This window comes from Hoplias malabaricus, chromosome 5, assembly GCF_029633855.1.
Source record: "Hoplias malabaricus isolate fHopMal1 chromosome 5, fHopMal1.hap1, whole genome shotgun sequence".
NCBI lineage: Eukaryota > Metazoa > Chordata > Actinopteri > Characiformes > Erythrinidae > Hoplias > Hoplias malabaricus.
In genome coordinates this window covers 55,072,669-55,098,857 of record NC_089804.1, presented here as the reverse complement: position 1 = coordinate 55,098,857, position 26,189 = coordinate 55,072,669, and the positions used below count along the sequence as shown (strand labels likewise).

At 44.8% G+C, this 26,189-nt stretch overlaps 1 protein-coding gene across 1 annotated transcript in view; it reads right to left on the bottom strand.

Annotated features, from left to right (window-relative positions):
- Positions 1-1,873: 1,873 nt before the first annotated feature.
- Positions 1,874-26,189, bottom strand: part of syn2a (synapsin IIa) — a 35,362-nt gene continuing 11,046 nt past the window's right edge. The window contains exons 2-13 of the mRNA XM_066670918.1: positions 20,989-21,046; positions 20,785-20,876; positions 14,480-14,636; positions 13,875-13,964; positions 13,027-13,089; positions 12,760-12,902; positions 12,581-12,655; positions 10,543-10,645; positions 10,040-10,177; positions 8,871-8,937; positions 4,336-4,714; positions 1,874-2,006 (exon numbers count right to left, since the gene is read on the bottom strand). Of these exons, the coding sequence (XP_066527015.1) occupies positions 1,874-2,006; positions 4,336-4,714; positions 8,871-8,937; positions 10,040-10,177; positions 10,543-10,645; positions 12,581-12,655; positions 12,760-12,902; positions 13,027-13,089; positions 13,875-13,964; positions 14,480-14,636; positions 20,785-20,876; positions 20,989-21,046 (1,498 nt within the window). The remainder of the gene's footprint in view (positions 2,007-4,335; positions 4,715-8,870; positions 8,938-10,039; positions 10,178-10,542; positions 10,646-12,580; positions 12,656-12,759; positions 12,903-13,026; positions 13,090-13,874; positions 13,965-14,479; positions 14,637-20,784; positions 20,877-20,988; positions 21,047-26,189) is intronic.

Sequence of the window (26,189 nt, the reverse complement as noted above, 5' to 3'; positions counted from 1 at the left end):
TATCAAAACACTGAACAAATGCTATTTTTGTATCAGTATTCCTCCTATTTCTGGTCGTCCCCCAACTCCGGCCACTGCCGTATATGGTGCAATTCCACTCTCTCTCTTCGCCAATCGCATTGGGTAAAACAATAAAACATAAGATCAAGCCTTAGTAGGGCATTTAAACATCAGTTTTGCAAAAAATCACATATCTAAACAATATTTAAGTATCTCTAACAGTGTTCTAATTCTTTGTGTGCAAAACTGCATGTGGAACACAACACATTTCCATTTCGCGACAGATATTTCCCTCAGTGTAAAAGTTAGTTCCTTTTCTCTGAGGGTAAAATCTACCGCCATTGTAGTCCTTACATGTAGAGTACGGATACCAACACAGGACAAACGTAATCTCATTGTGAACCTCTCAAAACCACTGAATGTGGTAGCAACTGTCTCGTTTGACTGTCACAAGCAGGGGAGGTGGCCGAAGTTAGGGGGCGCTAGTAATCTTAGCAGTATTAGCACCTACTTAAACAAAAGCGTTTTTATCTAAAAACATATTTTCTTTCAAAGTCAAACAGGTCTTGGACATTAATCCACACACATTTGACTCCTGAAAAATGTTGATTTGAGTGAGTAAAGTACTTCTATTTATTTACAGTTAGCTAAGATTTCCATAATTGTAATTAAAGTGACCGAAAAATGGGGTAATTACGCTAAGTAGTTTGTTTTCATTTACTAATATTACAGACTGTGGAGATTTGAGGCTAAAGTGTTTGGCTAATTAGCTAGCTAATGTACATTTTGAACTGCATTTTCACTATTGTTTCCCTTGTAAAAAGGTATAAACTGAAAAGTGAGTAACAACCAGGTACAAACTGGATACTGCTATGTAATATATTAAGGTTGTAGCTAGGTATCTTCACTCAGCAACTACCAACTGTTTTACCCTGTCTATGATATATTTTGTATAAGACTTAACAGTCAGTCATCAGTTAGTCTACTTGCTTTGTGTCCTACAGCAGGGGTTCCCTATCTTATCACTCTAGTCTTTTTGAGAGACCCTGTGGTGTGGTTATATTTGTTGTTGTCACTCTTGATGGCACACTATAGTGAATTAGAGCCATAACACACTGTACAACAGCAGAGCTGACATGTTACCTCACCATTACTGAGCACCCTGGGCCTGTGGTGTTATATCTGTGAGTGACAAACGCAGTGTGTTTTTGTCATACAGTCAATTAAGGAGCTTTGTCTTGTGGGCTGTCAAAGCTGAAGCCCTGGTCTCCGACAACCGTGTGGATGGAAAAGGCAACCGCACCTTCAGGGCCACTGCAGCAGGTTCTGTCTTCACATGAGAGACCTAGAGACATGTTGCAGTCCTCTCACATTAAAAATCATATGAGATTAATTAACTGTGACATTTGAGTGTTCAATTGCTATAATTAATATTAATAATAATTTAAAAAAATCTGTAATGTTTAAAAATAGTGAATTTCAGATGTGTGTCCATATTAATTCACCATGCAGTTGTTGGCAGTTGTAGGGGCTCGGTACCAATAGACCCATGGGCCAGTACCTGTTCACAGAGTTATGGTTGGGAGCCCTCTGTTCTACAATGTCAGAATCCTCAATAGCAAGTCTGTTGAGCTTTAAAAACACCACACAATGTTTAATTTCTAATCGGTGAGGTGCGACGTTCCATTACTAGTTAGCAAACATTAGCATTGTAGCCTCAGTGCAAACCAGGTATGCTTTGGCTAATCCACTACATCTGGGTTAGGTTGATTTCCTCAGAACTATCTGAACAGTGGATCTGGAAAGGTACAGATACAGTCGAGACTGTGGGGTGGAAGGTAAACTTGTGTTGAGCTCTTGCTGGATTTTCCTCTCAGTCTGAGAAGAGACTGGCGAAAGACTCCCGCAGGTTTCGGATGGCCTCGGCTCTGACCACATCCTCACCAGCCGAGCGGAAGAAGGACTTGTCCCTCAGGCCAAACGCACTGGACAAGGACTGAGACTTGCTGAGGAAAAGAAAGTGAGACATGGGTCACTTTTAAAAGAAGTGTATTTTGCAACATATCTTTACACCTATTAGTTGCTGTGGCTTTAGGACAGATGCATATCTCTGTATAAAAAAGTAGTATGGGCAGAAATACACCTAAAATACTCATAAACACCGGTGTGTCTAATCAAGCTTTGGTCACAATAGACATTACTCAGCAATATTTCTCTAGCGAAGTAATATTCACTTTAATGGAAGTTGTTGTGACGCAAAACTGACAAAGTTCATAACTGGGGGGCACAGACATGCAAATTTTGCTCCCATGTCCAATAGCGCTGCTGCTTTTTCCGCAGTGACCTGAGTGGGTGGGGCTTTGTACAGCAGTACAGTAAATCCAAAATGGAGGAAGCAATAATTGTAGACATTTTATATAACACGGTCAGAGCTATTTATAAAATGGTGGGCTTATAAAAATAGAGGCGGCCCGGACTGTGGTTAGTTGGAGTAAATTTTATATATCTTTCATGGAGTTTGGGGTAGACTGTGTATTGTTGGTGAGTTGTTGGCTAAAACAGATTGTATCTGTTGTAACAGTTTGCTTCAAAAATCTTCTGGCCCCAACTATACGCTGGTAGGTAGCGTATATACAACTGATATACTACACTATAGTGTTTTGTGTTGCTAATTTTTCAATATTGTGTTATAATATAAGATTTGTGTTAATAATTTTTCCCAGCTGTAGGTTACATGAATGTTTTAACCATGTTTTTTGCTAGGCTACGATATACACAGTATACGAGGGGCTTTCAATACGTTCTTAGTATAGCTATGAAGTAATACACATGAAATGTTCATTCATTCATTCATTATCTGTAACCCTTATCCAGTTCAGGGTCGCGGTGGGTCCAGAGCCTACCTGGAATCATTGGGGGCAAGGGGGGAATACACCCTCGAGGGGGCGCCAGTCCTTCACAGGGCAACACACACACACACACACACACACACATTCACTCACACCTACGGACACTTTTGAGTCGCCAATCCACCTACCAAGGTGTGTTTTTGGACTGTGGGAGGAAACCGGAGCACCCGGAGGAAACCCACGCAGACACAGGGAGAACACACCACACTCCTCACAGACAGTCACACGGAGGAAACCCACACAGACACAGGGAGAACACACCACACTCCTCACAGACAGTCACCCGGAGGAAACCCACGCAGACACAGAGAGAACACACCACACTCCTCACAGACAGTCACCCGGAGCAGGAATCGAACCCACAACCTCCAGTTCCCTGGAGCTGTGTGACTGCGACACTACCGGCTGTGCCACCGTGCCGCCCCCTGAGAGAAACAATAAAACGATTCAAAATTGAGCATTGCACTGTGTGTGACTGTGGACTCCTGGACATTAGTCCACCACCCTACAGCCCAGCCTCAGCCCAGAGAGATTTTTACCTGTTCCCAAATCTGAAGAAAGGTCTCAGTGGAAGGCTGTTTTCTAATGACAGCACATTATTTTCTTTATTTATTTATTTATGTGTCTGTGTAAAAACAAAATGTATTTTTTTTGCAGGGGATTTGGTGGATTCAGAAAATGTATAGAAGCTAAGGGTGATTACATAGACAAATTAAAATATAATACATTTCATGTAGGGCGGCACGGTGGCGCAGCAGGTAGTTGTCGCAGTCACACAGCTCCAGGGACCTGGAGGTTGTGGGTTTGATTCCCGCTCCGGGTGACTGTCTGTGAGGAGTGTGGTGTGTTCTCCCTGTGTCTGCGTGGGTTTCTTCCGGGTGCTCCGGTTTCCTCCCACAGTCCAAAAACACATGTTGGTAGGTGGATTGGTGACTCAAAAGTGTCCATAGGCGCCCCCTCCAGGGTGTATTCCCGCCTTGCGCCCAATGATTCCAGGTAGGCTCTGGACCCACCGCGACCCTGAACTGGATAAGGGTTACAGATAATGAATGAATGTTTCTCTCAACATTTTGTAGTCCTCACTGAGACATTAAAATGGCCCATTTATCCACGTCATGTTTTTAAAAAAGTGCTCGGTTTGTCAGTCAGTAGAGATGAGCTTGGGCTGCATCCCGAATAATGCCATACTACCTACATAGTGCACATCACAGATAATAAAACTAAAAATACTGCACCCAGACAGTAATTAGACACTAATTTAACAGGGAAATGTGAAACCTTACAGATTTTTGACATAAAATCTGAATGAGTGCAGAAATTGTTATTTTATGACCTACACTGTGCCCTACATAGGGTGTAAATCAAGGACTGCTGTTTGGTCATTTCCTGAAAGCCATTAACAGAACAAGCAGAAAAAAAAGCTTACTTGAGTGGTGGATGGCCCTGCTCCTCCTTTTCCGCTGGGGGTTGTGGTTTCTCTGAAGCAGCTGGATTGCAAGCCTGTGGTTGGCTCAGTGCTGGAGGAGACTGGAGCTCTCCTGGACTCTCCTGTTTTGTCAGAGGTTGCCCTGTCATCGCTGAGGGGTCCAGAGATCTGGCCTGCTTCCGGGCTTTTGAATTCTGCCGTTTTGGTGGCTGAGGCTTGGCCGACAGAGATTGCGGCGGTGGCTCTCGGTGGTCTTCTTTAGCAGTGTGAGGACGCTCTGTGTTGAGAGCAGTCGGGCCTCTGAGTGGGGGATTGCTAGCTGCCCCAGAAGAAGGCAGATCGTTTGACGATACGGATCCTTGGGGTTCCAAGCGGCCCCCTAAATTTTGTATGAGAAACACTGTGGTATTAATACATGCATTAAATTACGGGCTCTGTCAGCGGGAGCTCCAAAACCTTCTCATTTTGCCATTTGAAATCCACGCTCATCAGTTTTGCAGGACACAGGAGACATTCAAAGCCAGGGCGAGAAAGGGACATGTCTGAAACAAACACTAATGCAATAAGAGCGGTGTGTAAAGCGGGAGAATTTCTTTACACTGCTGCAGAACACCACTTTTCATGCAACAGAAGCAAGGAGAAATGTGGAGGAGGCATGCTGTTTCAAATTCAGCTCACAGGTTTCCTCACAGAGGGATTAGATATCAGTCTGTGTTCATCTATATGGAAATGGCCTCATATTGTCCCCAAATACTATTACTAACCTCTCACCATCAGCGTCTTTATTACACAGGAGAATATGACGAGTGTCAGTCTGGGCTCAGGAAGATTCAGCATCATCTACACTGCTGCTGTGCGCATGATTAAGGCCAGAGATCATTGTCTTGTCTCAGGCTCAGAGTGGAGTGGAACCAGGAAACTCAAAAAAATGCTGCTGATTGCTGTTCTATTGCACACACACACACACACACAATTGCTGTGGACATTCATAAATTCATTCATTTCCTACAAGTGCTTCATCCTATTCAGGGTCACTGTGGATAGTTTCACACTCTCACCCTGTCTCTCTCACACAGACAATCCACCTACCAATGTGTGTTTGGAAACTGGAGCCCCAGGAGGAAACCCATGCAGACACAGGGAGAACACACCACACTCCTCACAGACAGTCACCCGGAGCGGAAACCCACGCAGACACAGAGAGAACACACCACACCACCTGCAAAACATGATTCTGGGTAGGCTCCAGACGCACCTCGACCCTGAACCGGATGAAGCAGAATTTGAGTGAATGAATGAATGAATTAATAATAATAATAATAATAATAAATAAGCGGTTGGAAAATCTCTGTTTTGGGTGAAACTCACATTCAATATTTGCTTAATGTTACTGAAAAGAACAGCAACCGCCTGCAGCTACGACTTAATCTTCACAGGTTTTTCTCACACACTGATCAGTGTCGCCCTGAGCCATGTTCCCTGAACGTGCAGGTCATGCAGGATTGAAAAAAACGGACTTGCCAACACAGATCAGATGTATATTGCGATGTAAGCTTTATTGCCTGTGAGAAAGGAAGATAGCACAAATGCACTGACAGTGTTCTCAGCATTTGTTCAGGGTTTTTCCCAGTGGTCTTTGCTTTCTCTGAGTTTGAAGGGTCTTGCTCTGTGTAACCTAATACCTTATGAAATCCAAGTGTTAAACCAGGCTCATTCAGGTAGAACCCATTCAGACCACCGCACTTCTAAAAAGTGTTTTAAAACGTAGGCTGCGTCCCAGTTGTGTACTACACACTAACACTACACAGTATTTACTAAGCATTATTATTAAAAGTGTGGGTTTGGCCAGAAGTGATCAACTGTTTTCAACTAAGGCTGAATCTCAAATATCTCCCTCCACACTGCGTAGTGCACAGTGTAGGTCATAAAAAAAAAAAGAGTCTATCAGATAATAAAATCGTTTAAATTCAATAGAAGCTTCACGTCCCTGTGTCTAACATTTAGTGCACTGTCAGTGTGTAGTTGTATTAGTTTGGTAATCAGCGACAGAGCCAAGACCTTCCAGACGTGAGCAGCTCCTCCATTTCTCCGTTTCCCGATGGACTGTGGGATTGTCCTTCACTAACATACTCAACAATCAACTGGATGCACTCAAGTATGCACTGTGGATTGATCATTGTAACTATACTACATACTCAAACACAAGTTAAAATAAATATTAAGTGTACAATTGGGACGCAGCTTCATGTTCTAATCCATGTCTCTGGTGTGAGGAGTGTATAGCATCAGATATTAGCAACACAGCATATTTGGACACGTTTTTTTTTTTTTGATTTACACAAGTACATTTACAATTATATCAAATAATATAAGTGTTTCGGATAGAAATGTACAACAGTATCAGTGGAGTCTGGTCATGCTTCTTTAGACAGAAGAGCACTACATATGGGGACGAATGTGTTAGAATAAACCGAGGACACAATGGTAATATCCGGCTAAAGACAGCCTTACGGCGTCCAAAAAGACACACACATACACACAGTATTATTCTCAACATCGACTTACATTTTTACAGCAAGTAGATTTTCCACCCCACATGCATTGGAACGCTTGACTAAAACATCAATACTCTGGGGGGTGGGGTGGGGTGGGGGGGTGGGGGGGGCTAACGTCTAGTCACGGAAAATACCAACCGTCAGCACTACAATCATGAATATTATATAATGTTATACCTCTCTGTGTGGCTCTGTGGCAAAAATAGTTAGTACATGTACATATTGCACTTCTAGCATCGACCCACATACATAAGGCAAACAATTCAAAGAATGGCAGTAACACAAAGACGTCGTTCAACAGCAGGAGAAGTCTGCTCCCTTTAAACCATCGTCACAGTGACAAACGTACACACGGAGCAGAGCGGGGGGTACAAATACAGTGCTGTCTCATCTCTACCATTGTCTCGTGCTAATATGGCTTAGAACAGAACATCAAACCATCCGTTAAATATAATCCATTTATTAAACTAGGGTCATATAATTCCTCTTGGTCCTTCAGATATATTTTACATTATCTTCTTATAGACTTTACAACTCCACCTTAGTATCCACTCCAGTGCAACCCCAGCCAAACGTCCTAGCTGCCGTTAATGCATGGGATACAAACACATGACCAGAGGTCAAGGGGCAAGGTCAGTCCTTTGGCTCAAATTAATAGTAATAAAAAATATGATGATAATAATAGTACGTATATACACTCCCTGGCCACTTCTTTATCAGGTGCTGACCTTGTATCTGCACTCACTGTCCATTTTAACAGGCTCATTCACCTGATAGGTTTGGTACCCCATAGGTCCACTGCTAGACAAGGGATTGTTGAACTTTTGACCTTGCGATACTAACAATGTGATAAACAGACAATGAGTGTATCTCAATTAACGGACCAGCGAGTGTCTAAATCTAGTCTACAGAACACTAAACCTACCCAGTGACTCTAAATAGCCTCTAATCAGTCTCCTGCATCTACTGTGGCATGCATTGCTATAACATCGAAAACAATTACTGACACGTCTCTAGCAAAATGATGCAGAAAAATATAGATAAATCCATTTTAGTGAACAGTATCCACTGGAAAACAAAACGTGAGGTCACTACGAAGCTGAAAGTATTCGCCTGGATTCCTACGCTACTCAGAAACTAACACTACACTATACACGATTTTCACTAAGTATAAGTAAGCAACAAATAACGTTGTTGTAACTACCGCTGACGATATTAATCAGACATTCACAATGCCGTAAGCACTACTAATGTGTACTAACAGTGATGTCACCAGAAAAATAAAAGCATAACAGAGTGTCCGTCTCTACACTTTCTACACAATCACCTGCCGTTGAAGTGCTCATGCAAAAACCATAAGTCCATAACAAAATGGAGGTTAAGAAAATAGTGTGTATGTATATCGATGCACTTATATCACCTCCACAATGGCCATACACACATATATACTGAATGCACAATGTCAAACTGGTGACTAAATCACAGTTTGAACGTCTTTGATAAGTACACACTGAGATGGAGACGAAACTGGGATAACTAAAGAGAGAGAGAGAGAGAGAGAGATTAAAAAGGTACAGTACGTGAAGGGGTTAAAAGCAACACTGGACATTGTAGGCACACTCTGCTCGTAACACCACGTAAAAACAGCCCTGAAGAAAACAACCGCTTTACAGAGAAACACAAGCAACCATCACAAGCGCACAGCTAAAGTACACGTTGACACTGCATAGGGGAAAAACACAGTCCAGGCTTTTCTCTCTGAGGTTCTGAGGAAACAGAGACCGCCCTCACCCCCTCCCCACTGCCCCCGTCTCGTCTCGTCTCGTCTCCTGTTGTCTCGTCTCACTGTCTGATCGTCTGTCTTTAGCTTCCGGCGAGACGAGAGCGCCGTTAGTTTGGCCTCTCTCTCGTCTCAGTTGGCCTGGACTGGTTTTGGGCCTACTGCAACGCCATTACAGTCAAGAATGTACTGCAAACAACCTTGAGGAGGGGGCTTCTGTGGTGGGGTATTTTTCAGGTCTGTCATGGCTTCCTTCTGACCACCACTCTGAAAAAGAAAAACACACAGACAGACAGTCACCTGGAGGAAACCCACGCAGACACAGAGAGAACACACCACACTCCTCACAGACAGTCACCCGGAGGAAACCCACGCAGACACAGAGAGAACACACCACACTCCTCACAGACAGTCACCCAGAGGAAACCCATGCAGACCCAGGGAGAACACACCACACTCCTCACAGACAGTCACCCGGAGGAAACCCATGCAGACACAGAGAGAACACACCACACTCCTCACAGACAGTCACCCGGAGGAAACCCACGCAGACACAGGGAGAACACACCACACTCCTCACAGACAGTCACCTGGAGGAAACCCACACAGACACAGAGAGAACACACCACACTCCTCACAGACAGTCACCCGGAGGAAACCCACACAGACACAGAGAGAACACACCACACTCCTCACAGACAGTCACCCGGAGGAAACCCACGCAGACACAGGGAGAACACACCACACTCCTCACAGACAGTCACCTGGAGGAAACCCACACAGACACAGAGAGAACACACCACACTCCTCACAGACAGTCACCCGGAGGAAACCCACGCAGACACAGGGAGAACACACCACACTCCTCACAAACAGTCACCCGGAGGAAACCCATGCAGACCCAGGGAGAACACACCACACTCCTCACAGACAGTCACCCGGAGGAAACCCACGCAGACACAGAGAGAACACACCACACTCCTCACAGACAGTCACCCGGAGGAAACCCACGCAGACACAGGGAGAACACACCACACTCCTCACAGACAGTCACCCGGAGGAAACCCATGCAGACCCAGGGAGAACACACCACACTCCTCACAGACAGTCACCCGGAGGAAACCCACGCAGACACAGGGAGAACACACCACACTCCTCACAGACAGTCACCCGCAGCGGGACTCGAACCCACGACCTCCAGGCCCCTGGAGCTTTGTGACTGTGCCACTGTGCCGCACCGTAGTAATTAGAGACATTATAAAGTAGGTAGGAATATTTTGCCGTGCACATTTATTCATTAAAAATGAATGAAAAGTGATTGAACTAGTAATAAAACATGTTATAAACTGTATTGTACATGTAGATCTACCTGTGTTGGTTGAATTGTCGTTGGCCTCTTAGGGTTCTGTGCCATCGCCAGGTTCATTTTGGCTATAACCATGTCGGTGATGAGCTGCCTGTCCTCTGCCTGGTGATCCCCCACCAGGGCCATAGAGGAGCCCACCACCTGATCAAAAACAAACAGCACAGTTCCGCACAAGCCGGTCAGAACCCGTCATCGTCATTATCATCATTGCAGAACTTTATTTCTTGCCAGGTTTTTGGCTCAGGTTTATTCACTGCCCATTCCACCCACCAGATAGTCCTCCTATGAGGGAGAAGGCTTGATGTTCAACCACATCTTCTGCTGCCAATGCAATGTCACAGTAGCTCAACACGCTTGGAGGAGAACACTAAACGTCCAGTCACGTTATCTAGTACACTAATCATCAGATGACTAACACTGGCCGGCATCACGCTGAGATAATCGTGATCTTCTACCAGTAATAATAATAAACTTAATATTAACAACAATAATAATTGTAAACTTACATCGGTTATGTAGTCTTTATCATCCTTCCCATGAATGGCTTTGACTGCGCAGATGTCCAGGCCTCCAAACATCTCACTGCAGGTGTCCACCCAAAGCTTATACCTGCAAAACAGAGAGAAACTGACTAGACACGAGACAGTCCGTCTGCAGGGAAATGGGTCCATGCTCTGACAGGTTGGAATCTGCTCTCTGTCTCTCGGGAACAGAAGAGCACAGACGTCAGTGGCTCCTCTGTAATGAGAAGAACCTTTAGGATTTTTGTTTTTTTAATAGTTGTTGGACGGCAAAAAAAGACAGCTGTAATTAAAATTATTTTGGGTTCATATCAAAGTAGAAGACACACTAATATGTCAGCAGGAGCACAACTATAACCGATATATATATTGTTTTTGTGATGAACAACATGCTTCTCTGAGTATAGTGTGGATAGTGGCCATCTTTAAACCTCTCTACTCCTCAGGAAGGGCTTAACACGACACGTTACAACATTTCTGTGAGGATTTGATAACGTTTAGTCACAAGAACATGGATTTTTTGAAGAGCGAATGTCTATGAGCTCAGGTGCTGGTGTTGGATGATTACTTCTGGATCACAAACACCACACCTACTCATCCCAAATGTATAGGATGGGATCAGTGCTGACAACAAGGGCAGTGCAAGAAGTTTTGGGCCCCATGAGAACTCATTAAGCTGAGCCCCCACCACCCCACTGCCCCAGGTTGAAAACTGGGGTAAAAATGTAGAATGAACTTTATTTATCTGATGTATCGATACTGAAAGCTGTAAAATGGACACTCTCTAATCAATAAAGTCATGTGTGTCACAGACCAGTATAAAAAGCATGAAGGTCTGTGTTTTTCTTTTGCAGCAACATAAGAGAAAGTCTAGCACTGTAACATGGGGATGCTATTTTCTGTCTTCTTTTAAATCCATCACAATGCTTCTCACCTGGAGGAAACCCACGCGGACACAGGGAGAACACACCACACTCCTCACAGACAGTCACCCGGAGGAAACCCCCACAGACACAGGGAGAAAACACCACACTCCTCACAGACAGTCACCCGGAGGAAACCCACACAGACACAGAGAGAACACACCACACTCCTCACAGACAGTCACCCGGAGGAAACCCATGCAGACACAGGGAGAACACACCACACTGCTCACAGACAGTCACCCGGAGGAAACCCACGCAGACACAGGGAGAACACACCACTCTCCTCAAAGACAGTCACCCGGAGGAAACCCACGCAGACACAGGGAGAACACACCACTCTCCTCACAGACAGTCACCCGGAGGAAACCCACGCAGACACAGGGAGAACACACCACACTCCTCACAGACAGTCACCCGGAGGAAACCCACGCAGACACAGGGAGAACACACCACACTCCTCACGGACAGTCACCCGGAGGAAACCCACGCAGACACAGGGAGAACACACCACTCTCCTCACAGACAGTCACCCGGAGGAAACCCACGCAGACACAGGGAGAACACACCACTCTCCTCACAGACAGTCACCCGGAGGAAACCCACGCAGACACAGAGAAAACACACCACACTCCTCACAGACAGTCACCCGGAGGAAACCCACGCAGACACAGAGAGAACACACCACACTCCTCACAGACAGTCACCCGGAGCAGGAATCGAACCCACAACCTCCAGGTCCCTGGAGCAGTGTGACGGCGACACTACCTGCTGCGCCACCTACCTGTTAATATTTTAAATAATATTCTATGAATAATGAAAGTTGAATAATTTAATATTGAAATAAAATAATAAAAAAAACGTCTAATGTATTTTTAGGGCCCCTGTCAGTCACAGGCCCTTTTCACCCCCATACGGCGCCCCTAGGCTGAGAGCGTTTTACTGATCCACAGCCCAATGCGTTGTATCATTTTACCTTTAGCACATGTGCATCTGTCTTATATAAATAAACCCCTGAGAGACTGGGTCCACAATGGGTACAGCCTAATGTAGCTGGATTCAATATATTTGAGAGTAAAGTGTACGTTTGACATTGTTACCTGTCTGTCATTGCCACTTGCTCCAGCATGGCAGTGCCTGTGTTAGACTTCCAGTTGCCTGAGATGGAGGTCCTCCTGAGAGAGAGAGAGAGAGAGAGAGAGAGAGAGAGAGAGAGAGAGAGCTGATTCTCCTTATCAGGATACGTTCCCTATCTCCAGGCAACAGCAGTGGCACTCACATGTAAGCTTTGTAATCGTTGCCGATTTTCTGGATCCTGATGTCATACTTGGAGTCGATGAAAGGCTCGGATGTTGTGTAGGTCTGAGTTAGAGCCACCACGCTCGTTATGTCCTGGTACTTGGTGTGATTGTCCACTTTCACCTTAGACAATGGATGAAAAGCAGCACTCTGTAACTGCATTACACTATATTATGTGTTAGATAAGGCATGGCTTGTCCCTTTATTACTCTTCCCTATTTAACTGTGTATGTGTTGTAAAGAATACCTTCCCCACACCAGAGTGAGCATGTCCAATTTTCACCACAACAGGGAACGTTGGCATGGTTACCTGAACAACGCACAAAGAAGGAGAGTTATTTATAATGTCTGTTAATTGTTTGGCCCGTTTAATTGCAGCAGTGTGCAGTGCTGGAGTTTAGCTTAACACTTACAGCTCACGATGCTAACCACATGCACTATAAGGAACTAGACAGGGTTCTTTAGAGAGATGCTGTAGAAAAACCACTTTTATCCGAATCCTCATTTTCAGTGGATGGTTTGTTAAAGGGACAAATAATGAGGGAAAAAATCACATGTTAAACTCATGTAGGCATTAATTTAGTGATCTGGAGCCTACCAACCCACACATTGTTAAAATGACCCTGGACCCGCATTTATGTGAGAGCACAAAGATGAGGTTAAACGGAGCAAAACAGACACAGTGAGTGTGGAGAAATAAGAGAACTGAGTAAAAACAGAGAAAACGAGAACGGAGAAAAAAGAGAACCTAGTGAAAACTGCTAAAAGCCAGTGCTCCTGCTCCTCACTGCTGTGCTCTCAGGGTCGGGGTGAATAGCACCTCATTAACATTTAAAGGAACAGGCGCCGTTCTGAACCGTGCTGGTTACACACATGGGGAGAACGCTGCTGTGGGGTTTGATCCTTGTGGCATTTTGACAAAATGTTACCTGGCCTTTAATCAACACCTGGAACTGTGAATATGTTCATTTTAAAGAACCACGTTTGTAAAAAAAAATGTCACCAATCTAAATAGCATTGTCTTTAAAAACTGTACAATCAAGTCAATAACATGTCAGGAACCTTTATTCATTCAAGGGAAGTTTCAATTCTTACCATCTCCTTGTAGTTTGGGTAGAAGGTTTGCTCTATCAGAGGGAATTTGTCTGCTCCGAGTCTCTTGTGTGTGCTGATCAACTGAGCAAACTAAAAACAACAAGTAAAACAGAGCATAAAACTACAGCTCACACTGGGCATGCATCAGGGTCTTCGTTACAACATTATCACAGTGTTTTTAGACTGTGTGAGGAACATGGCCGCACATGGAGGGAACCCACACGGACACAGGGAGAACACACCACACTCCTCACAGACAGTCACCTGGAGGAAACCCACGCAGACACAGGGAGAACACACCACACTCCTCACAGACAGTCACCCGGAGGAAACCCACGCAGACACAGGGAGAACACACCACACTCCTCACAGACAGTCACCCGGAGGAAACCCACGCAGACACAGGGAGAACACACCACACTCCTCACAGACAGTGACACGAGTGTTTCAATTCTTGTTAGGAAAACATAGTAGGGCAGAGTGGAAGGGCTATAAACAACTTGAAACTGAAATTTTCTAGGGCACACTTCAGGGGCAGGGGTAAAATTAAGAAACCCTTTCATTTTTTTTTCAATTTTCTTAACTTTTTTCCAGAGTAAACTCACCGCCCACGGTTTGTCACAGAGGTTGTAGATAGACTCCAGGGAGTTGATGCTGGGGATGCCTGCGTACTGCAGGCCGATGATCAGGTTGCGGAAATCCGCATTCTCAGTCATGCTGAAGGCGTGCTGTCGGATCAGGACAAAATCAGGCTTGAAAGACCTGAGAAGACATTCAGGCACCAAAGTTAGAGCTGAACAAGCATTCGATTCCAGAACAGGAGTGGCTTCGGTAAATGCTTTGTTGTTGTCTGCAGTTAGCGAAGCCACTCGAGTGGCAATAGCTGGGGATTTCTGACGGCAGGATTGTGATTATTTTGAGTCACAAAGTGACACCTGATATGTTCTGTCAAGCCAGTGATTGCACAAGTTGATCTGACAAACGTGACTCAGTATGAACGGTCTTTTACACATGGTAAACATCTGGTATTCATACAAACTGGATCAGCAAGCTAAACACTCATAACCCATAAAGCCCTATGCAGTTCTCACGAGAGTTCCTCCCCCAGTAGCCAAGTCTTTAGGGAATCATCCCCAGAGGGCAGTGAGAGGGGTGCTATTCTCCCTATTACATGATGGAGGAGCATCATAATAATTTTGAAGCTGTCGTTGTACGGTAAAAATACTACATAGTGTTCTTTTTTTAAGGTGGAACTGGAAGGTTTGACTCTTCAAGGGCCGTCCCACTTTATAGGGAACAATTACTCAGGAACAAGAAATGCATATAAAGTACAGGTAAAATGCTACTAAAAATACAAGACAATATACAAATTTTAATGTTCCAAAATGTGACTAGGAACACTGTGAAATGAACAAGGAACTCATTGGGGATCAGTCCCTAAATATGAGTATGTGAGAAATAGCACCCCTGGAAATCGTCCAGGAATGCCCTAGTGCTTTATGACTAAGGATGGGTTGAATGCATTTTGCCAAAAAAAAAGCTTCATCCATTGAGATAATTTATGAAGATAATGCATTTTGTCTGTTCTGAGCTCAAAAGGAAAAGGACGTCCCAGACTGTTACTAGCAGAAAGTTCAATAGCTGGTGTGTGTCATGGAGAAGCAGGTATGTTAGAGTCCATGACATGGGTAAACTGTGGGCCATTCCCATGTCACCTTTTGCCCCTAACACGTTGCCCAATGCCTCAGTTATGCCTAGTGGTAGAATGTCTCTATTCTTGCTGGGATAGAGAGGTAGGGCGAAGTGTTCGCTCTTCCTTGAAACTGAGTTTTTTCAGAGGTACACTTCAAATGGAGTGTTAAGAATACTTTGTCAAATCCACACATAGTTTCAATGTGTTATGACCCTTCATTGCTAGTTGTATCCTGAGTTAGAAAATGTCCAGTTCCACCTTAAACAGTGAAGAAATTCCATTCTAGTGCCTGAGGCTACTACAACATTTAAAGGAATACCACGTAAAAATTGGCTTTTTGGCTCCTGAGCTCCCCCTACCTGTTGCTGTGTGTAGTTCATGTTTACAGAACAGTCGTGAAATGAAGTCTCTCTTTCACACACACTCACACACAGCCTCTCTCTCTCTCTCTCTCTCTCTCTCTCTCTCTCTCTCTCTCTCTCTCTCTCTCTCTCTCTCTCTTTCTTTCTCCTCTTTGCTCCAGCTTCTGCCATAATGTCTGTATCTGGAAAACCGAGCTAGATTCTTCTTGTAGAGAGCTAAACACTCATAAGCCATAAAGCTCTGTGCAGTTCTCACGAGAGTTCCTCCCCCAGTAGCCAAGTCTTTAGGGAATCATCCCCAGAGAGCAGTGAGAGAGGCGCTATTCTCCCTATTAAATGATGGAGGAGCATCATAATAACTTTGAAGCTGTCATTGTAAGGTAAAAATACTACTAGGTTTGGACACAAAGCAGCTGAATAAGAATCTGAATTCAGCTTTGTATCATATAAGTGTTTGAAGTGGGGGATAATATATGATTGGTGAAATCTCTGAAGGCATCTCATCCAGTAGCGCTCCTCTGATATCACTGCAGACTGGTAGAGCTGCTTACAGTGCACTGCTAGTAATCTGGGAGTGAAGAGCTGTGTTCCAATAACGTATTGGACTCTTGAAGGGCCGTCCCACTTCATAGGGAATTACTCAGGAACAAGAAATGCATCTGGGCCTTGATCTTCTGCAAAGACTCAATTAATTCTAAAAGACATTAACACACTTTAACCTACCTAACAACAAGTCACTGTCTGCAGGTGTTACAACCCCATGGTTACATAATGAGAGTGCAGGTGCTAGACTGGCCCTCACTGGAAACATTAGGCACCTTACAAAGTGCAAATTACGGCAACAAATGCCCTGTGCAGTTTTGACGTTTAGGACTTGTTTAACAGAAAATTGGCAAGACATTAAAATGCATTTACTAATCACTGGAATATCTTTTATTAGCCGTTTTGGTACCGTGTCAGCTTTTTTAGAACTGATATTTGTAAAAAAAAAAAAAAAAAAAAAAAAAAAGACAGACAGAATAAAGGTTTCAGTTTGTCAGTGTCATAAAAAAAATATTTTTTTCCTAGTTCTTACTGAAGTGAAAATGCCAGACTGCCCTTTGTGTTATTCACCCGAGGACTGGGTCGATAGAAATGCTGCAAAGCAAAAACATTCCACGTTTTTTTTGATGCAAAGCACCTCATGGAACTGGCTTGTAAATCATTCATTTACTCACTCACTCTCTCACTCTTCCACTAACATACTCACTAACTCATGTATTCACCTACTAACTTACTCCTTCACTACTGCTCTCACTTGTGCACTCACTCACATTCATAATCACTCACTCACATTCATAATCACTCACTCACATTTATAATCACTCACTCGCATTCATAATCACTCACTCACATTCAGAATCACCCACTCACTCACATTCATAATCACTCACTCACATTCATAATCACTCACTCACATTCAGAATCACTCACTCACATTCAGAATCACTCACTCACATTTATAATCACTCACTCGCATTCATAATCACTCACTCACATTCAGAATCACCCACTCACTCACATTCATAATCACTCACTCACATTCATAATCACTCACTCACATTCAGAATCACTCACACACATTCAGAATCACTCACTCACATTCATAATCACTCACTCACATTCATAATCACTCACTCACATTCAGAATCACTCAGTCACATTCATAATCACTCACTCACATTCATAATCACTCACTCACATTCAGAATCACTCAGTCACATTCATAATCACTCACTCACATTCATAATCACTCACTCACATTCAGAATCACCCACTCACATTCATAATCACTCACTCACGTTCAGAATCACCCACTCACTCACATTCAGAATCACTCACTCACATTCATAATCACTCACTCACATTCAGAATCACTCACACACATTCAGAATCACTCACACACATTCATAATCACTCACTCACATTCATAATCACTCACTCACATTCAGAATCACTCACTCACATTCAGAATCACCCACTCACATTCAGAATCACCCACTCACTCACTCACATTCATAATCACTCACTCACATTCATAATCACTCACTCACATTCAGAATCACCCACTCACATTCAGAATCACCCACTCACATTCAGAATCACCCACTCACTCACTCACATTCATAATCACTCACTCACATTCAGAATCACCCACTCACTCACTCACATTCATAATCACTCACTCACATTCAGAATCACCCACTCACATTCAGAATCACCCACTCACTCACTCACATTCATAATCACTCACTCGCATTCATAATCACTCACTCACATTCATAATCACTCACTCACATTCAGAATCACCCACTCACTCACTCACATTCATAATCACTCACTCACATTCAGAATCACCCACTCACATTCAGAATAACCCACTCACTCACTCACATTCATAATCACTCACTCACATTCATAATCACTCACTCACATTCAGAATCACCCACTCACATTCAGAATCACCCACTCACTCACTCACATTCATAATCACTCACTCGCATTCATAATCACTCACTCATATTCATACTCACTCACTCACATTCAGAATCACCCACTCACATTCAGAATCACCCACTCACTCACTCACATTCATAATCACTCACTCATATTCATACTCACTCACTCACATTCATACTCACTCACTCACATTCAGAATCACTCAGTCGCTCACTTTCATTCATACAGTTACAGATAGGATCCGCATCTGAAGGGCACTCACAATTAGGGACTGCTCCACAAGGGGGTGCATTTATGCTTCACATTAAAGACACTTTGAATCTTTGTTTTAAATTCCCAGATATTTTGTCTTCTCCTGTGAATGCAATGTGTCTTCAGTGGCAACCTTTAGAGGGTGAATGCTAAAGCTGTCTGGATATCTAACTGCAGTAATAAAGCCATCAGTCTCCTGTTTGCTCCTGTTCATTTCGTATGTGTTAGGATTCTAATCTGCTGGAACAGTCCTTCTGAGTCAGGGAGTTAGCGAGTGCAGCAGCCTGAGTAGCAGCTGCTATCCGCACTGGGATCGTTTTAGGGATGTGCCTGGATCAGCCTGTGAGGCATCCAACCATTAGAGCCAACAGAATTACAAAGCCGCAGACAGGCAGCTCTAATGAAATGACTGCAGACTCTGCTGCAGGGGCTGAATGACTGGACAGGCTCATTTTGGCATCTAGTTCAAATCCAGATGTTGTAAACATATCACGTATTAGAGCCCAGCTCAGGTCAGACAAACACCAGACAAATGTTCTCCCTTCCAATTTATCAGACACTTCAACCTTGTGCTTGCACTCAGTGGCCACTTTCAGGGTTCCAGCTACCTTAGGGCTCCTGTATTTAGGTGCACAATAAAATTTCAGGCTGTTACTCAAAGGGGCTGATCGCTAGATATTGCCCCACCTCCAGAGGGAGGCAGAATGCAGCCTATTAACAATAATCATGACCCAAAACACCTGGCCGGGCTCTACTTAAAGGAGGAATCAGCCATTGTTCTGACACCTAGTGGCCTGGATGAGTGAGAGATTCTGTGTTGACCCCATTTGCGGGACCTAGAACTTTGATGTGATTCTTCATCTCATTTGAGTCACACTTAATACTTAATCTGTCATGGAAGTCACGGCTGGTCTGCATGCATTACCACAGACAGAACCCCCTGACTCTGAAGAACATCTGAAACTAAGGAAATAGAAAGGTAAGAAACTCTGCTGAGGGAAAACAACAACTGGAGGAACAGAGCCCTTAGAATTAGAATCATTTTAGTGGCCACTGTGCTGCACACAGAGGAATTTGTTCTCCACATTTAACCCAATCCTTGCAGTGAAACACACATTTACACACACACACTAGTGAACACTAGGGGGCAGTGAGCACATACATGCCCAGAGCAGTGTGCAGCCATAGCCATAGCGCCTGGGAGCAATTGGGGGTTAGGCGTCTTGCTCAAGGGCACTTAAGTCATGACCTGCCAGCACTGGGGATCGAACTGGCAACCTTCCGTTGCCTCACTGTGGCGGGATCTTTCTCTCTCACTGTGGCGGGATCTTTCTCTCTCACTGTGGCGGGATCTTTCTCTCTCACTGTGGCGGGAACTTTCTCTCTCACTGTGGCGGAAACTTTCTCTCTCACTGTGGCGGGAACTTTCTCTCTCACTGTGGCGGGAACTTTCTCTCTCACTGTGGCGGGACCTTTCTCTCTCACTGTGGCGGGACATGTCTCTCTCACTGTGGCGGGACCTTTCTCTCTCACTGTGGCGGGACCTTTCTCTCTCACTGTGGCAGGAAATTTCTCTCTCACTGTGGCAGGACATGTCTCTCTCACTGTGGCAGGACATGTCTCTCTCACTGTGGCAGGACATGTCTCTCTCACTGTGGCAGGACATGTCTCTCTCACTGTGGCAGGACATGTCTCTCTCACTGTGGCAGGACATGTCTCTCTCACTGTGGCGGGACATGTCTCTCTCACTGTGGCGGGACATGTCTCTCTCACTGTGGCGGGACATGTCTCTCTCACTGTGGCGGGACATGTCTCTCTCACTGTGGCGGGACATGTCTCTCTCACTGTGGCGGGACCTTTCTCTCTCACTGTGGCGGGACCTTTCTCTCTCACTGTGGTGGGACATTTCTCTCTCACTGTCTACTGTCTGAAAGCAGCTATGTGGTTGGAAACCAACCACCAATTAAGAATAAGACATAGACTGTGCATTAGCAAATGAGATACATTCTCCCGCAGTGTGGATCAGCAAGGTGCCGTTACCAGGGAGGGGTTTCAAAAAAAATGGGCAGTAAATGTACACAGGTGTGTGTTTCTGTAGGCTTACCGCACAACCTTGGTTCCATTCCTTATGACCTGCATTGCCACATTACAGGCTCCATTGGCATGGGACACCACATTCAGGTCATGAAACTCCGCCTAAAACATGAAGGCAATGAATCAATAAATTCATAGTGCATTTGCTATTACCACAAATCACAAAAAGTAATGACATAAATATGATGTGGTTTGCTGGAATATAACAACCCACCTGTTCCACCCTGATATCATAGTCTCCCTGCAGCTTCTTCCCTCTGAACATTTTGGCCCTATAGGAAACAGACGTACTGATTAGCATTATGCAAATCACATCACATTAATTGTTTGCTAGCTTCTAGATCTTGGAGCCAGAACTAATCATTCAACATCAGCACCCCATTAATGCCCTCATTCCCGAATGCCATCAGATCTTCATGGACACATTCCAAAAGAGTAGAGGCTGCTTCTGCAGCAAAGTGGGAGCAAACTAACCATTAATACACTCCAGGGGAATCTACAAACTCTTAAGCACATAATGAATATTTGTATTGTTCCTTCCATCATTCATTCATCTTCTGTAACCACTTCATCAGAGGTTCGTCAGGGTTGGAAATAGTTCCAAAGCACAACTGGAATCATCAAGGCAGGAACACATCTTGGACAGTGAACCAGTCCATTACAGGGCATCACACACTCACCAAGTCACTCACACATTCACACTTGTGGACAAATTCATTCACACAGTCACTCACACCTGTGGACAGTTTCACACATTCACACAGTCACTCACACCTGTGGACAGTTTCACACATTCACCCAGTCACTCACACTTGTGGATAGTTTCCCAGACTCACTCAGTCACTCACACCTATTTCCCAGACTCACCCAGTCACTCACAATTGTGGATAGTTTCCCAGACTCACTCAGTCACTCACACCTATTTCCCAGACTCACCCAGTCACTCACAATTGTGGATAGTTTCCCAGACTCACTCAGTCACTCACACCTATTTCCCAGACTCACCCAGTCACTCACAATTGTGGATAGTTTCCCAGACTCACTCAGTCACTCACACCTTTTTCCCAGACTCACCCAGTCACTCACACCTGTGGACAGTTTTCCAGACTCACTCAGTCACTCATACCTGTGGACAGTTTCACACATTCACCCAGTCACTCACACTTGTGGACAGTTTTCCAGACTCACTCAGTCACTCACACCTGTGGACAGTTTCTCAGATTCTCTCAGTCACTCACACCTGTGGACAGTTTCTCAGACTCACTCGGTCACTCACACCTATGGACAGTTTCACACACTCACTCAGTCACTCACACCTGTGGACAGTTTCTCAGATTCTCTCAGTCACTCACACCTGTGGACAGTTTCTCAGACTCACTCAGTCACTCACACCTGTGGACAGTTTCACACACTCACTCAGTCACTCACACTTGTGGACAGTTTCTCAGATTCTCTCAGTCACTCACACCTGTGGACAGTTTCTCAGACTCACTCAGTCACTCACACCTGTGGACAGTTTCTCAGATTCTCTCAGTCACTCACACCTGTGGACAGTTTCTCAGACTCACTCAGTCACTCACACCTGTGGACAGTTTCACACACTCACTCAGTCACTCACACCTGTGGACAGTTTCTCAGACTCACTCAGTCACTCACACCTGTGGACAGTTTCTCAGACTCACTCAGTCACTCACACCTGTGGACAGTTTCTCAGATTCTCTCAGTCACTCACACCTGTGGACAGTTTCTCAGACTCACTCAGTCACTCACACCTGTGGACAGTTTCACACACTCACTCAGTCACTCACACCTGTGGACAGTTTCACACACTCACTCAGTCACTCACACCTGTGAACAGTTTCTCAGATTCTCTCAGTCACTCACACCTGTGGACAGTTTCTCAGACTCACTCAGTCACTCACACCTGTGGACAGTTTCACACACTCACTCAGTCACTCACACCTGTGGACAGTTTCACACACTCACTCAGTCACTCACACCTGTGAACAGTTTCTCAGATTCTCTCAGTCACTCACACCTGTGGACAGTTTCTCAGATTCTCTCAGTCACTCACACCTGTGGACAGTTTCTCAGATTCTCTCAGTCACTCACACCTGTGAACAGTTTCTCAGATTCACTCAGTCACTCACACCTCTGGACAATTCCACACAGGAAACCCACCTACCAGCATGTGTTTCCGGAAACCAGTGCACCTGGAGGAAACCCACGCAGACACAGGGAGAACACAGTAAACTCCTCACATGAGACAAGGACAAACCCAGGACCCCAGGACCCTGGAGCTGTGTAGCCTTCTATTGTTCATTTGTCTCAGATATGTGTAAAACCTTGCCTATAACATTCACCCAGAAGTTTGTAGTTTGTTGTAAGAATCCAAGAACCTCCGTGCAGACGACAGGTGGCATGTGTGTTTGTTTACGCCGGAGCGTCAGATCGCTTCCAATGATGGCAGACTGGCAGGAAGTTAGAAGTGAATTATTCATATTAGCTCTCCCTCTCAGCGCCGGGTACAGAGCAGCGAGGGCGGGGGGGGGGGATACTGACTCACTGCAGAGAGATCAAAGACGGAGAGAATAAATGTATGCGAGGCAGAGCTCTCCTCCTATTCTCTCGCTCCAGAAAGAGGGAAAGGAGTCCTCGTGACTGTGCTTGAATTCACCCAGGTGAGAGACGTCCCAGCACTTCCAAAAACGGAGCAAAGATTTGTGGAAGAGTTGCGTTTGTTGTGGGTTTGGAATCTTTTCTCTGTCATTTTTCCAGAGTGGCAGTTTGAAGCTATGTCTATACCTGCTGTGCTCCTATAGAGAGGGTTTTCTTTGCCATGAGAAAGGAGCCAATCTGTTGGGAGTGTGTGTGTGTGTGTGTGGCACAGCAGGTCCTCCAGCTCATGCTGTTCATGAGACAATGATAAATGCCATTAGCTGGAGGGAGTGAGGGCCTGGGTTGACAGCAAACATGCACACGGTCTTGTGCCTTTAGCTGTAATGGTTCCAAAGATGATTAGCCCTGCATTATTTATGGCTCCAGATATGACCAACTGAATGATAACTGTGGGCTCTGAATATGACACTCATTATCTGTAGTTCTGTGCTATCCATCTGCCTGGCTCTCAGTGTGTGCTATAAATACAGTACTGCCGTGGCTAATGGTTAGAGGAGAAGGCTTAGGACTGAAAGGTTGTTGGTTCGATTCCCACCACTAGCAGGTAAATTAGAGGCTGTGGGATTGAAGGAGCAGCTCTGTTTATTAATTATTCATTAATAATTGTACATTAATAATAAATATACAGCCAAAACACTGCAGCAGAATACGGCTCTTCCTAAATAGTCTTTCCAGCTTTCGTCTAGAGCAGTGGGAGGAAACCCACGGATCCTGGTGTGGTGTGTTCTCTCTGTGTCCAAGTGGGTTTCCTCCGAGTGACTGTCTGTGAGGAGTGTGGTGTCTTCTCCCTGTGTCTGCGTGGGTTTCCTCCGGGTGACTGTCTGTGAGGAGTGTGGTGTGTTCTCCCTGTGTCTGCGTGGGTTTCCTCCGGGCGACTGTCCGTGAGGAGTGTGGTGTGTTCTTCCTGTGTCTGAGTGAGTTTCCTCCGGGTGACTGTCCGTGAGGAGTGTGGTGTGTCCTCTCTGTGTGGCGACTCAGAAGTGTCCGTATATCTAAAGGTCTGTAGTAAACATTTATAATTGTGACTTTAGCCCTGGGATGTGGAGCAGTGGAACTGCATTCTCTGGACTAATGAGCTCCGTCCAGAACTAAACAACCAACATCAGTACCTGAACTCGCAGTAACTCTTGTGGCTGCATCATATCAAAACCTCCTGTGAAGGGGACGAGCTCCATATTAGTACTATTGACTGGAGCATGTGTCTGGCACGTTTTGATCAGTGTATGAATCACTTGTGGATCACATACTCGGAGGTCTGTCAAGGCTGCTGTGGAGATTTCACTCTCATGTAAAAGTCGATTTTCATCATTTTGTTGGCACCAAGTGACACTGGATTATCAGCTGCAATTCGAAACAGTCACGGAAAGCAGAAACAGGAAAGAACACAGTGGTATCATGGGTAAAAAACGAACACATGCACCTGAAAGTCAAAATTCAAAGCAGTCCCTGTTTACTGAACGCAACATAACCCCAGCTTGGATAGAGACACAGAATTGCATCACTATTTATGACCGTCAATACACGATGAAGATGATAGCGGTGCTCATAGAGTACAATGTACAGCGCAGTGGACAATTCCCTTCCTATGTTTCTTATAGTCGCTCTGTAACAGAGGCCTCGTCTCTGAGCAACTGTCTCCCAACCCTGTGTTAAAGGCACTGCACTCCCAGTAATTTTAGGGCAATGCAGTCCCTCAGCTGCATTGATTAGCACTTAAAGGATAGCCTGCCATTCAGGCCCACATCCAATTACCGCGCTGGAAGCTCAAACAGTCCAGATATTAATACCGTACTCTTCGGTTTAGTCGGAATTACAAGAATAAAAATAAATCACACTCAGTATCCACAGCATTTGTTATACATACAGGACTGTTATCCTCCTTTAGTTTAATCTCCACCCTAAATGGCCATTAAGTACCACTTATTCATCTCTGAGCTTCAGAAAGAAATATATTAAACTGTTAATGAGGCAGAAGCCTCTAACACTAAGAATAGCACACATTCTGTCAGTTATTAATTTGTCGACTTGTTATTTTACTCCTGCTGTGACTTCAGCTCGTCAATCCTCTCCGTCTTAACCCCAGTGAGTTACAGCTGTTCCCGAAGGAGTCACCGACTCCCCCATGATTAATACTCACTGTGTTAAGCAGCCAAGCATATTCAGTCTGGGCTGTAGAGATATGGGACTCCTAACAACCATGAAAGCCCTGGTAGAGCAGTGGACATCTGAGGTTGAGTAACTGGACATAAAGGAACACTACGTAATATTTACCTTAAAACTACAGCTTCATAATTATTGTGATGCTTCACTGGTATGTAATCGCGAGCTCAGCGCCTCTGCCATTGCTATTCTGGGTTCAGCACTGCAGAAACTGCACTATGTAACCTTTGGAGGAGGGTAGGTAAACACACCCGCCCTCCCTCCTGATTTCAGTACAGTGCTATAAAATTGATTTACACTAGGGGGAGCCCCATGAGCAAAGAAATCTTACAGAGTGTACCTTTAAAGGGGTATATTCTCACAGGTCTGGGTCAAAATCCCACAAGGCGCAAACCCCACAGCTGTCGAGGGGGCGGGACAATTCCAAGTCTCTGCCCTCCACATAAGAAGCAGCATAAAATCAGAATGACTTGTTTTATTGCTGGTTTACTGACTTAGGTATAGTCCACATTAAAGCTCACTGGGTGGTCTTGTTTCACAGTGTGTGTGTTGGTGGGCTCTGGGTACACACATTAA